The 14,726-nt window shown below is 44.4% G+C and overlaps 1 protein-coding gene across 5 annotated transcripts in view, besides 1 other annotated feature; it reads left to right on the top strand.

Moving 5' to 3' along the window:
* The window catches only part of Myocd (myocardin), a 96,382-nt gene that overhangs the window by 51,578 nt on the left and 30,078 nt on the right, over positions 1-14,726 (top strand). For all 5 annotated transcript variants that reach the window (XM_006532816.4, XM_011248893.3, XM_011248895.1 and 2 more), the window contains one exon: positions 13,990-14,153. In XM_006532816.4, coding sequence (XP_006532879.1) covers positions 13,990-14,153 — 164 coding nt within the window. The remainder of the gene's footprint in view (positions 1-13,989; positions 14,154-14,726) is intronic.
* Positions 7,955-9,557: an enhancer, noted in NCBI's record as "VISTA enhancer mm67". NCBI's record gives its function as "enhancer in: heart[5/6]" and the evidence as "EXISTENCE:transgenic organism evidence [ECO:0001131][PMID:17130149]".

Here is a 14,726-nt window from a genome sequence, read left to right as displayed (position 1 = left end):
TAACACGGGTTGCTCCCCAAGCAGATATCCCACACTCAGAGGTCCACTGTCTTCTGCTCTCTGTTATATAGACAGAGGGGGCAGCGGGGAGAGGAAAGGAGTCAGCAATGATGGCTCAAACCTATAAGCCCAGCACTTGAAAGGCTGAGACAGGAGGATTGCCATGATGTCAAGGCCAGCCTGCGATTTATAGTCAGTTCTAGGCCAATCTGGGCTTCAAGTCTGATCTACAAACCAAATTAATTAATGAGTGAAATGTGTAGAGACCTGGTACAATGCAAATAGCTGTTTGGCGGTAGAGATGGAGATGACAGCATCCAGGCTTTCTCAGGCAAAACTCACATTAAGATCCATGTGAAACTGACAATCCTCAGGCCAAACACTCAGAGACAAGACGGTACACCCACCGATGAGTTCCCTCAAAAACGACCTTAGCTCATTCCTTAGACCGTTTGACCAACTGACCTCAGGTGGATCTGAGCAGCCTGCAAGTACAGAGTTCATGTAAGAGATGCTCTAAGTTGGGCTTGGGTAAGTAGAGGAGAGTGGAGAGGGGAGACAGACATTCCCATAGGCAAATCGTCTTTTCTTTTTCAGTTAGACCCACAGGCAGCTCCTCAGAACACTTAAAAGGTATTATTTACAAATAGATGTTTAAGAGTTTCAATATGTTATCAGAAGTACATACCAGGACATCTTACTCTAACTCTATTTATTCTGATTACCCTTGAGTTGGCCTACACCTTGGTCTTAGTCATCTATTCAGAGACAGTGTGGATGCTGTCTAAGGAGTGTGTAATTGTGGAAATATGAACTCCAGGAGAGTCACTGGCAACTCTTCCAATGCCCATTAGACATCTCCCAGTGACTGGCTAGCCTCCTCACATACTGCCTCCACACTGCCTTTGAACATGACCTACGGTTCTCAGGAGTGCATGCTCTCCATCACTACTTCATCAGACAGGAAAGGAGTAGGAGAATGCTGTTCAGCATCTCTCATCCTTTCTAGAACACTCTATTCCACGACTATAAAACTGCCACTTATTTCTCTATTAGAGGCCAAAGATTTTCAATCTGCACTTTTGCCTCATACCGACTTTGCACCTTCCCCTGCGATTATGTGTTGCCTGCTGGTAGCCTTCTCTCTGTTCTTCCTGGTGCCTGTGTTTCTCTGTGTATCTCATAATTATACACACAAACAAACAACCCCACAGCTATCATTAGTGTGGCAGACATTTTACCAGGCCGTTGCCCCCATGCATCTTGATTTTACACACAGTGCTTTCAGGTTTCTCTGTCATCTTTTTATCCTTTTCTTCATAGTTCCTAAACTTGTTTCCATTGAAATTATTCCCCAGATCAAGAATATAGACTTTTTATATCATCGACTATACGTATCAAGTCTCCCGTTTTCACATTTAAAATCTAAATGCCTCTGCAAAGATTTCAGGGCTCGGATTAAGAGGCACGTGTCATTTTGCTTTGTCCAGAATTTTGTGATGTGTTTTAGAGTTTGCTCTGACATTTAACGTCACAAGCTTCTTTACATTGTTCTGATGGTCTGGTGTATCCTGGCTGCTTACAGAAGTGTGCTAGAGATAAAACCTGGGGACAGTTTTTCATATGTTTACTTTTGCTCCTGTCAAAATGTGCTTGAGAATGCAGTGTTAAAAGGTTAGTTAACAGAGAATTCATGTGTTCAAAGCATATGGATTCCCCCAACTCAGAAACACAAAGTCCCTTTCCATTTATCCAAACCTTCTGTTTCCCACAACAAAGTTCTAAGTCAGGTCCTTCCAATCACTGTGACATTGGAAACATACATTTTACACACTTCTTAGCATCGTTGAAGATTTTCTTAATAGTTCCAATACATTTCTCCGTTTACCTTGTGTAAGTAGAAATGTCTATGTCTACAAACAAAGCGTGTTCCCTGCTCCATTTTTGTGTATTGGCTGGTAGTTGAAAACCTATGTATTATACAAGCAATGGCACCTTAAAACTATCCATGCAAACTACCATTTCAATAGTTCTTGTACTTCATTTAACAATACCAATATAAAATTATTAATTTGATAAAAAATTTACAGATGTTAAACAAAAATAAAAAAATAAAATTTTACTACATATATAGATCTATCAGGATAGCTCTTTTTAAATGGGCCAGAGAAATGCATATCTTGTGTATAGAATTATGTATATGGCATATAAAACCTATATAATTCATATATGCACAATAAATAATGACATTTAAGGCAATTGAATAATCATGTGTCTCTTGCTTAGCAGAATCTTATTATTACAGAGAGGTTGACATGTTTTCATAGGAGCCAGAGGTAGCGAACATGAGGCCAGACTGGGCTGTACAAGACTCTGGTTGATAAGTGTCACAACACATCATGCCATCTGCAGTATGTTTATCTGCATTACCACAGCTTGATGCACACAAGTTTTCATTCTGTTTCTCTGTTAGCTGGAAGTCTCTAGTCAACCACTTTTCTATATGACAGGTGCTTTTGGTATAGACAATAAGAACATGTTCTTCCCTAAGGGTAATTTGAAGAGGATACAGAGTAAATTGCTTGCAAAGGGTGGAAAGTGACAGTGACCAGTGACATGCCCAGATCGTTTCTGCCTGTGACATAGTCACCTGGTATTGCTTTCTTTCTGAATCATCCTAACACTCCTGGAAGCCACCTTTGGGTGTTTCTGTTTTTAGAAATTGCTAGGATCTTATGCATTTGAGCCAATATTGACATTACTTGGTGTGTCACGGCATTTGTTCATTTCTCCTTACTCCTGTGGCCCTATCATCCTCCACTACCCCCACCATCCTCCAAGCAGGATGGCTCATTTTCTTAAAGGGCCAGAGAGTAAACTATAAGCTCAGTCTGTCACAACCATTGCTCCACTCACCCTTGTAGTGGGGGTGTAACCATGGCAACAAGTAAACAAATGGGCATGGCTGCATTCCAGTAAAACTTTCTTTAGAAGTGTAGTGTAGCGCTTTGTCACCCTCTGGATCTAGCAAGTGAAATCTAAAAATGAAACCTTGCTTACACTGTGCTCGCTGTGAGACCAGCATGCAGGCTGAGAAAGGCCCCCTGACTGAGCTACATCTGTTTCCCAGCAGAAACTCCACACTATGGAAAGGGGAACATAGCCTTTAATAAATAGCTATCCTGTCATGGCATTCATGAATAATGTTGCTCTCCACTGTTTTCGTTCCAACATACTGGCCAGATTTAAACGTCAAAACCACGCAAAGGCTCCTTGAGGTACGGTGAGGTCATGTGCAAATAGACTGGTCCCAAACAGAAAATATGTTCACTACACCTGCAAATCCCTGCCTAGAGCATCCCACCCTCACAACACTGTGGAGCGGGGCTTCTTTCGAGCTGTGACAATGTGGCTGACTACGGCTGCCACCAGCAGACCAAGAGATTTGAAGAGGGTATAGCTGGCCCAGGAAAAGATGAAAATTCAAATTTGTCAGTCAAGTTCCTCCTGAAAGCCTACAGCTTTTGCATTATCGTGAAGTCAAATTGTCATTAGTCATGGGGGGATTTATCCTTATACATGTCACAAAATAATTGATAATTACCTTTGAAATTTTCTGAGTGATGGAAACGTGTTAAGTGTGGTCTCACGATCAGTTGCATGAGTGTTCCCTGTTCATGTCTTCAAAGCCTGGTCTCTGTCTTGAGAGTTGTTCTTTAATAACTTCCTATGGTGACGCTCATAGTTATGTGTGTATTCAAACTTATATCTTATATTGGTTGTATGATTTACCGCATGCTGGAAATTCTCCTTCTTCTCCTGCACTTCAAAGTTCATGGGTCTCCAGCAGTATGTGGTATTGGCTGCTGTGGTTCTATCTCTGAACCTGGACTCTTTATTTTCAAGTTAATTAACTGTTAATTACTGTATTCAGGGTATTGTCTCTTCCTCTTTCCTTTACATTCACTAGAAGGCAGTCTGGTTCTTTTCTTATAAAAGAGAAGTTTATGATTCTACTCTTAAGATCCATTGGCTCCACATCTTTACTTGAATTCAATTTGCCTCAAGTCCTGCTTGCTGAGAAGCTGTCTGAGGAGAGCTGGAGATGTGATTTTCGGTTTGCTCTCTAGGGATGTTGCTCTTGCAGGGCCTTGCAGATGCTAAGGCCAGTTACCCAGCACTGAGATGGACCCATAACCACCACAAAGCAGAGCTTTGGGATGCAACAGCTTGGCTTTGAACCTGACCTCTGTGACCCTGGGCCCCACAACTGTAGATGCTGTCCCTTCATCTCACAGAGGTTCAACAGCCTCATCTGTAAATCTCTCTACTGCAGTAATCACTGTGTCTTAAGGTTGTTTGTTGCAGGTGGACACAAATGATTGATGGAAAGAATGAGGTCAGGGCTAGGGAGATGGCTCTGTTGGGAAAAACCCTGGCTGCACAAACATGAAAACCAGCATTCATGTAGAAAGGCAGGTGCAGAGGCACAGATCTATAGCCCGAGCACTGGAGAGGGAGAGACAAGAGGATCCCTGAAGCTCACTAGCCAGTAGGTCTAGCCAAATCAGCAAGCTCCCGTTTCAGTGAGAGACCCTGCCTCAAAATATAAGGTACAGGGTGATGGATGAAGAATCAATGCTGATAGCTCCTCTCAACTCACACACTCCATACATATACACAACAAGCACACACACACACACACACGCACACACGCACACACCACAAAAAATAGCTAGATGCTGAAGACTTACTTAACAATCATCAGGAGCCCACCAATAACTTACACTGAGTTCCAACTGAGTCCTGAAGGAAGGGAGCCAGGGGCAGTAATGGAAAAAAAGTTGGTTAAATTCCAAAAACAGCTTATAGTGTGACTTCCAAGTAGAGGAGTCTCAAACCTTAGTTCTTCTCAATTAAGCACACTGATAGAACCATTTTTTAAATTCCATAACTAGAGAAGACATATTTTTTCTGTTTATTTTTGTTTATCTATTTACTATCTATTTATCACCTAATTATCACCTATCTACCATCTATCTACCATCTATCTATCTATCTATCTATCTATCTATCTATCTATCTATCTATCATCTATCTATCCATCCATCCATCCATCTATCTATCTATCTATCTATCTATCTATCTATCTATCCATCCATCCATCCATCCATCCATCCATCCATCCAACTATCTTAGCTTTTTTTTTTTAAGACAGGGTTTCTCTGTGTAGCCCTGAACAGTCCTGTGTAGCTGTGCTAGAACTTGCTCTGTAGATCAGGTTGCCCTTGAACTCAGAAATCCACCTGCCTCTGTCTCCTGAGTGCTAGAATTAAAGGTGTAGGCCACTACTGTCGAGGTGACAAACATAATCTTTGAGGGATTAAAAAAAATAGGTAATGGTTATCACAGGAAGTTTGGTTCTGGTGAGCCACGAGTGAGTGAGTGAGTGTGTGTGTGTGTGTGTGTGTGTGTGTGTGTGTGTGTGTGTGTGTGTGCAGGATCAGGTTATGTTTGCAGACTGGGTCATATCTTTGGTGTGAAGTGGGCTTGTGAGAGACAGGGGAGGTCAGAACTCCATTGGAAGACTGATAGGCTTGTTTTTAAGAGCTGATGAGCTGGAAATAAGTCCTGCATTTGAGTGTATGAAAAGAGAGTCTGATATGGCCAGCATTGAATGCTCATTGATTACCCTGTGACACATGGGTTTCTCTCTTGAGCAAAGTTAATGATGTCACTGCTCATTAAGGCAGGAATACAGTGGAGAAGTGAGGTGGGAAAAGTGACAAATTCTTGTTCTAACTGCTGACTGTGAGGGGCCCATCAATAATGCAAAACCAGACACTCAGCATCACCCTCTGGTGGCTCTTAGTTCAGAAGAAAGCACACACAAGCAAATCTTCAACACATATGGGAATCTAAACTGATGGACTACATAAGATTGCCTTTCCATGCATGCATTTCTTCCTAATAGCTATTGACTCTCTTCTAATGTGCCAGACTCCACTGGAAACACTCCATCAATGATCAGAACTTGCAAGTGTGTTAACTATCATAGTCAAAGCTGCTAAGTGTGTTAGCAGTTCAGGATATGGCAAGCGATGCATAGAAAGAGCAGAGAAATAAACTCGGGACTATTGTATGGTAGGGAATCTGTGCAGAATAAACAAGGGATAGCTGAAGAAGACAGCTACAGATATATTTGTTTTAGTTTAAGAAAATCCCAGAAGTGGGTGCCAGCAGACAATAGAACACGTGTCCCTCCATCCCTGTGCCCCCTTCTGAGCTTATGGGCCTCACAAGCAAATGGCCATACACTAGGAAATATCACAAGGCTGCCTGGAGTCCAGCTGTAGAAACAGCAGCTAGAGCCCTCACAGCAGCAGAGATGACCCAGCCATTCTCTGGCCCATTACTCCTGGGGACCACATTCCCTCTGTGGCAAGGCGGGGATGAGCTTGTGTGGTGTTTTCTGTCAGCCCCACAGCCTCTGTGTATTTCCTCTTCTTCGTGCACGTGCCGTTCCAGTTGTGTTTATACATTGTGGTTCTCTCTCCAGCTGTGTTTCTATGTTCCTCCCAGACTTGAGAGGCCTACTGGGACGTTGTCTCCCTCCCTCCAGGATTAATCAAAGCCTAAGATAGAATGATCTAGAACCTTTCTTAACACAAGCAAGGACATTTTGACAGTGAGCCTTCCCGCCTGGGCTTTTCCTACCACAGACTTTTCTTTCTTATTGGATGCCAGCTACTGATCCCCTGCCTGACTTGTGAGTGTCTTCTCTGAATATGGTTTTAGAGACTCCAGCTGGTCTCATTCTCATCTCTCTGGAATGGCATACTGTACAGGAAGACAAAGCTCAGGCTCTTGCGGCCACCACTCAGAGGACATCTGGTTGCCTATCATCCTTTTGTGAAAAACTTCATCATGTCAGGACATGGCTTATAACCAACATGATATTCATGGGACTGATAACTTCTCTACAGAATGCAGAATGGCCTTGTTATGTTTATGAGTGGTCGTTATTACTCAGATGTTCCTCAGTACTGAGAGCCCTGGGTTCTTCTCACATGTAAATAGTTTCTAATCACATGATCATTAAACAGTTTCTTCACAGGATGCCAGTATCCCTTAGCTCCAGAGGAAGCAGGGTTTTGTCCATAGGTTTGACTCCTGGCTTGAGGCAAACCAAACCCAGCTGGATTCCTCAAAGAGTGGGAGGACCCTGAGCTCCAGCTACAACTGAAAGGTTTCTAACCTTGTCTTTGGACTGGACCAGGTTTTCCATCTAAGTCAGCACTTCAGTTTCCATTCAACCAGTGTTTTAGAATATGTAGCTCTGTTGTCAAAAATAAATTCATTTTATCACCATAACCTTTAAATATAGAAACCAATGTGTGACCCACCAAGGCCATCCATTTCCAGCTGTCATGTATCTGAAGGCCTCTTTATTCAACATATCTTGGTCTGTGACCCACAGGCTTTACCTCAAAATCAACCTCTTCAGCTCACTCAGAACCCGGTCCATGTTCAGAGACCAAGGAGTTTTGACACTGATCATGCATTTTAAAGGCAGATATACAATAACAATGGCCCTGTGCCAGATGGTAGGGTTGTTTGCCTTGGCATGCCTTACTTTCTCACGGACAAAATTCTACCATTCCACAATGAGAAATCACTTCCAAAGTACAAACGATCCTTAGGGGAAAGAAATCCACCATGGCATGTATGTCAAATGTTTTTCTGAAGAAAAACTCTGGGAAAAGTAGGGTAGGATTCTAAAATGGGGGAGCTGGCAGATTTGGGGGAGAAAGGGTGGGTGCTGAGGGAAGAAAGTGGCCCTCCGATTCTGCAGGGCTGCCTGGTGACCTGAATGCCATCAGTCCTGCGGAACCCACCTCAGTACTGCTGAGAGATGGGCAGTTGGAGTTGAGGATATCTTGCAAGATCCCTGTGGGGTAGCAGGAGGTATTGACAGGTGACACAGGGACATTGAGTGGCTGTCCCATAAGGGAAGAAGGAGACCAGGGGAGTATATCATGTTCATACTGGATAATATTCTTTGACTCTAGTATTTGACCTCTAGAACTGACACGTAATACATATACATAGTAGCTAGCACTTCTGATTTATGAAGATCTGGTCAAGAGACACAAGAGGAGTTTCTGAGGTGTCACAGATCTGAGGAAAGGGAACCCTGGGTACCAGTTCACATCCATTTTATAATGAAGACTACTGATGTCCTTTGAGAGAAGTTGAGTTCTCTCAAGTAGAGGAACCACCAGGCCATAGACTATAGTATATTGTTGGATCTCATCAAGTCTCCTTGACAACAGGCAAGATTAAACAACATCTACATCTATGTGAATGACCTGTGGCACTCACCCTTGGAAAACAGATATTGCTTCATTTTCATTCTGAAGAATGTTAGGGATGGTCAGTCAGTCTGTCCCCAAATAAAAACAGCTCCCCTGCCCTTCAGGACACTAACTTGGAGGTAGAACATCAGGCGGTGCCCTCTCCCATTGCGCCCGACCCTTCCTTCATAGCCCTGGGTGCAGGTTCTAGGGAGAGAGTAACTAGGCCTCCAATTATCTCATTTAATCTTGGAATGTTAAACGTGCGTACACAGGAAAGTACAGCTGACTCATTCATCTAATCACTTCCAGGGAATGGGGGAGTTGAGGTCCCAAGGGGGCAGTGCCAAGAGCCAGTCCTGTGGGCATAGCCGGAGGATGATGTCAGGGCTTCTCAGAGCAGGTCCTTGTCATCACACTGCCTGACGTGTCTGGAGGGACAATAGCCAGCACTCTGCTCTCCAGCAGCTCCCAGCCAGCCTCTTGTCGTGGGAGATTGGAGCAGAGGCCCAGGGTCACAATGCAGTGCAATCAATGTGAATGTTCCACAGGGACACAGATAAGGTGACCAGAAGGTGACCTGTGTCCCTCTCTGCAGCAGCGTGGCTTGAACCAGCAAAGAGGGTGGCCTGCCCTGAACAAAGTTTCTCCTTACCCTAGGAAAGCTGACTCCTTGTTTTCCCAGAATGAGCCTCTCTGGACAAAAGAGTTTCCTCACCGTGGAGTTGCACTGGGCCTTTAAGAGGCTGACCACAAAATAAACTGCTTCCGGGGTGGTCCTTTTGTTTTTGATAATGGTAAACTTGAGAATGGCAGATGCTTCTAAACAAAAACAGTATCAGCCACCAGAATAGCTAGACATGACTGAAAAGTTCACGTCAGGCCGTGACTCGGTGCTGTGGGGATATTATTTCCTGAAACCTAGAGTGGTAGGTCCATTCATTATTCCCACTTTACAGAGGGGGAAACTGAGGCCCTCTGAAGTAATAGAACCAAGAAAAGAAAAGTGCCCCAAGTGTTTCCAACTCTAGAACCCATGAGGGCCTTAAGCGTCTTGTGAAAGTAGGTGGTGGTGGTGGTGGTGGTGGTGGTGGTGGTGGTGGTGGTGGTGGTGGTGGCGGCGGCAGCTCTGAGGGATTCCTCTGTAAGCCTGAAGAATTGCTGTGTGAAGGCTCCCTGTCCCTCCCTTCCTCTTCTGCCCAGAGAGTGACAAACCCAAACAACTTGCAACCCTGAAGGTGATGAAACTGGGGTGGCCCATATGATGGCACAGTCCTTAGTGGTCCTCAAATGTACCTGTTGGCAGAATCTGAGCTGGCCACATCATGTTGTCTGGGTACCAGACATCCATACCATCTGGGGCTGTGGCACTCACCCTGCTCCTTTGTGTGGATGTGAACAAGTTCTGAGTGCTCTGTTTCATGTACTTGTGACTTGTGGCTTAAGCGGGGAAACTCTGAGTTGGTAGGTTTGATGGTATAGGATGTGGATTCTAGAATAATTCTCTCCTCTAGCTAGTAGAGTTTCTTCTTTCCCTCACTACACCAATTCTGTTTATCGGTCCCTCTTGTGTCTCTTCCTCTCTCCACCACCATCCAAGTCCCTGCACCCTTCTGTTGTCCTGCCCATAGCTGACAGTCATTTCAGGTTCCACCCAAGCCCCCTCCTCTCCGGGAGTTCTTAGACAACTTTACATCACCAGCTCTTCTGTCTAACTGCTGTGGACACTCTCCAGGCCACATTTCTTTGACAGATTCTCTTATTATCCCAGGGAGATACACACACAACCTCTCTCCCTACTTTCAGCCTCTTTACCATATCTTATCTGATCACCTCTGCCCCTCTTGAAGTGTGAAAGGTGCAAGTGGAAGAAATAGCTGAGGACCTGCTCCCTTCAGACTTTAGGGGAAAAAATAGAACTGATTACAGAAAGTTGTTCCTCCATACCCACAGGGGCTTAGTGCCAGGATCCCTCACAGATGACATGCTCGGGATTCTCGAGTCCCTCCTGTGAAACGAAATACTATTCGCACATGATCCACGCTCATTCTCCCTTTATGTCAATCACCTATCTACTAGCTGCCATGCTTAATTCCACACAAACACTGTGTAATGCTATATGTACTGCAAGGGGAAGGGGGTAATAGCAAAAACAACGCCTGTAGATGTTCAGAACAGAAGCAATTTTGTCGGTCCTAGTCAATGCCAAGAATGTGGAACCTATAGACAGCAAGCTGATACCATCTATTCCCTTATTCTAGTGACCTGGCTTGAGGTCACCACTTGCCAGCGGGCAGTGCGTCAGGTCAATGGGGGCATCTTCAGTGTATGTGTACCGAGGCAGATCCTTTGCTTCCCTAGTGTGTTCTCCACCCTCCAACCGAGGCAGGCTGATGATTCTCCCTTAAATAACAAGTGGCTCCTCCCAAGGGCTTCGTGGCTAACAGGGAGGGTGGTTGGTTTAGCCACCTTCTTCTGTAAAGTGACTCTGGGGGTCCAAAGGCTGGGAATCCACTCCCAGTTCTGTCATGAAACAGTTGTAGAAAACAGAACTTTCCATATCCTCACCAGCCAGAGTGGAGAAAATGCTTGGCTCCCCATGGCTGTTTGAAAGCTCACAAATCTGCTTTATTCTAGTTGGCTCTGTTAGAGAAATCTGCGCCCTCCTCTCCCTTCCTCTTCCCCCTCCCCCTCCCCCTCTCTCGGTCTCTCTGTCTCTCATGCTCCCTTTGTCCTCCTCTTCCTGCTCCTTCTCTTCTTCCTCCTCCTCTTCTATTCCTTCCATTACACATAATTGCATCATTGTAGGATACAAAAAAACAAAAACAAAACAAAACAAAACAAAAAACCCACCATTCTTCTTCTTTCTCCCTGATTCTTCTAACATTCCTATCCACATGTTAGAATGTGGGACAATTTCACAATTCAGTTCATTTCTCCCTAATTTTTGCACATTCGGGATGCCATATTCTAGTTAAGTTATGGACACCTCTTTGTCACATGAAACATCAGACCACATAAAGAAGACCCAATCCCTTCATCATGAAAGAAATGGGAAGAGGCATGAGACAATGAGCTTCTCGGGGTGTTCTGGTGGGCAGAGAATACGGTGCTCCTGAGGGGCTGGTAGGATCACATGCAGGTGTGCAGCATCGGCTCAGGGCGTGAGCCAGCAGACCTCAGAGGCATGCTGTGGTCTCCCAGGTGGATTTCAACAGGGATAAAAACTAAATATAGGCATTACTTGTGACTAAAACTCCAATGATGTTTTTGAATGGGCTGAGTCGGCAACATATCCATACGTTCTCGGAAACAGCCAGGAGGAGCTTCTCTAGGAGGTCTCACGCGTCAGTTCTCCCGAGAAAGGAAAATGTACAAAGTCAGACTTGATGTAGGAACCTGACTCGCAGAGACCGCAGAGCTTAGATTGTTCTGAAAACAGTGTATGAACTAACTCCAGATTCCTGAATGGGGGAGGGGGGTGTTTGGGAGAAGAGTCTAAGAGATAGAAGAGAGACACTGGGTTTCAGTGAAAAGGTTGGCCCCTATCCAGTGAGTTTTTCTAACCGAAGGAAAACAGTTTTCTGACACAATGATGAAAAACTACTAATGCTTACTTATTTAGGTTAATAAATGGTTTCTGTAATTCTCTGCACTTTTTTAACATTTCCTATTTTTATTTTATTTTTGAGGACATTTAATTATATTTCTTTCTTCCTTTTCCTCCCTCCAAACCCTTCCCCAGCCTCCTTCAAATCCATGACCTCTTTTTTCACTAACTGTATTCAAATATGTATACACATAGAATCTGCTGTCTGTGGTAGTCTGTGTATATGTTTCCAGGGACAACCATTTGGCACCGGATATTTTGTGTGTGTGTGCTAAAATGTGTAAGAATGGGTTGGGGTTATTGTTTAATGGTAGAACAATTTCCTAGCATGCACAAAGACCCTACCCAGATTTAATCTCCAATTCCTAGCATGCACATATACACATATACCTCAAAGTACAAGTATTAATTTTAAGTGTTCCCACTAATACAATGGAACACTATACAATTATTTTTTTAAATGAGGATAGTCATGGGGGGAGGGGAGAGGGATGGAGTAAAATATGATTTTCAGTGTTGGGAATTGAACCCATGGCTTTCTACATACTAGGCCAGCACTATCACTGAGCTATACCCCCAACTCTTGATTAGTATGCTATACCCAGTCCAATCTATTTAAAACTTCATTTTGCATTTATCTTTCTGAATCCATATAGTTAAATCTAAAAGAGACCACTGACTTCCACTGTGAGGTGAAATATGTACATTAGGTATTTTTATGCTACATAAATTTTTATCACGAACTTCCTCTTTGATAGTTATAACAGCAATAATGACTTCTACACATTGACCCATAGAGCAGATGTCCCAGCATCTAAGCTGGTTAGCAGGCTTTCCATTGAGCTAATCACTGAAGTTTCCACTTGCTGTGTCCTTGCCTGGCCTCTTTCCTGATTTGACACTTGGATGTCCACATGAGAGGCTGTGACACATGCCAGCAGTGGGGGCGATGACAAGCCCCAAACCACATTTGTTCCATTTCTCCCAACTCCTCACAGCCTTCGCCATGGCCACGGTGAGAGCTCCTGTCTGTTATCTGTACCTAGTAAGAGTCAAAAGTTCTTGTGAGTGTGATTGCAGAATGGGGGGCTGGAAAGGCTCCCGATAATGTTGAAATTCCTTTGAAAGGGCTGTGCTTAGAATGGGGTCAGGAGAGCTCTGTGGCTTTGGCACATTATGTATTGTCTTGGACAATAAACTAGACGGGGGGAATGGGTGGTGTTAAATGTGAGAAGCGGGTAAGGATAACGTTATAGCCCCATCTGATCTGATGGCCTCTATTTGCAGCACAATGTCTCTGCTGCCCTAGAAGACCACCCAGGGGACAGAGGAAGCATCTGGGGGATGGTGGGAACTGTGAAAGGACTTACAAAGACACAAGATATCAGACATGAGAATATAATCCATGTGCTGAGAAAATCAGGGTCAGGTTGAAGTTTCCGAGATACCTTTTTTTGGCTTTTCTAATTAGCGACGCTTTGGTTGAGTGGCCACTCGGACGTGAACACCGGTGACGTTAGCGAAATCTGACATCTAGGAATTTAAACTTAGTAGCTGGCCTCCCTTCTCCGTATTAGCGAAGTCTGCTAAACATTTTGTGCCATGTGCCCTGCTTTATCTTTGAAGATGAAGCAACTGGCAGTCTGTCATGTTGATTCTCTCTCATGCTGGAAAGCCCAAAGGAGAGGGGCAGTCACTCTGCATTATCTTCCCGTGGCTTCACAGCACGTCCATTCCTTTCCCTTTTCCTGATTTATTTTCAAAAGGACACAGGTTCCATAGAAAGCGCTGAGAAATGACTCAGCCTGGAAATAAAGTTTAGTGAATGATGATGCGCTTTGAAGTTCTTGTGTAGAAAATTTGATCGTTTAAAATATATTTTCACTCTTCCCTGAACTTGTGCTGCACTGGGGGAGCAAAATGCGTGTTCTAGCATAGGGGCGACACTTCACTTAGCAGCATTTCTGAACAGCACTGGGACGCTCCAAGTCATTGATTCCACCTTGGTTTTCTCTCACTCAGGTACTGAGGTGAGCCTCTCCAAGGCAGCAGATGCATTCGCCTTTGAGGATGACAGCAGTAGAGATGGGCTCTCTCCAGATCAGGCTAGGAGCGAGGACCCCCAGGGCTCTACAGGATCCACCCCAGACATCAAATCCACTGAGGCTCCTCTGGACACAATCCAGGTAAAACAGACTGGCCTGCCTGACCGTCTTACATTTCACATTGTTACTGCTGTAGCTGGTGTTGCTTCCAGCCCCTCACTCTGTCTGCTGCTGGTTTTACCGTGAGACAGTGTCTCACTATATAGAATAGCCTGGTCTCAAGCTCAACCCTTGGCTCAGGCTGAGTGATGGGTTTACAGTGTATGCCACCAGCAGCAGCTTACCTGGTGATGTAGTTTCTTGTTGTCTCTTCTCAACCTATTCAGCGCAGGGACTTGTGGGTCTTAGAAACATTGAAAACTCCTCACAATGTTAGCTTTCAAGTTACCTTGTAAGCAAGTAGATATGCCTCTGTCTCAGGCATAAGGTAAATTGACTCACATAAAGTAAATTGAGATCCCACACTTAGCCAAGACTCTCCTGGCAGGACTGATCTCAAACTCATCAGAGGGCCTGGGGGGGGGGGGTGAGGGTGGGAGAAGGAGGTGCTCTCAGTAAAGCAGGAGGCACCAGTTACTTCCATCTTTAACAGGTATCTACCATGTTGGCCCAAAGCTAACACACAGTACAACTACAGCTTAGTCCTCATTCCTT

The sequence above is a fragment of the Mus musculus genome, chromosome 11 (genome assembly GCF_000001635.26).
Source record: "Mus musculus strain C57BL/6J chromosome 11, GRCm38.p6 C57BL/6J".
Lineage (NCBI taxonomy): Eukaryota > Metazoa > Chordata > Mammalia > Rodentia > Muridae > Mus > Mus musculus.
Note: the sequence above shows the minus strand (reverse complement) of the source record. Positions and strands in the feature narration are given on the sequence as shown.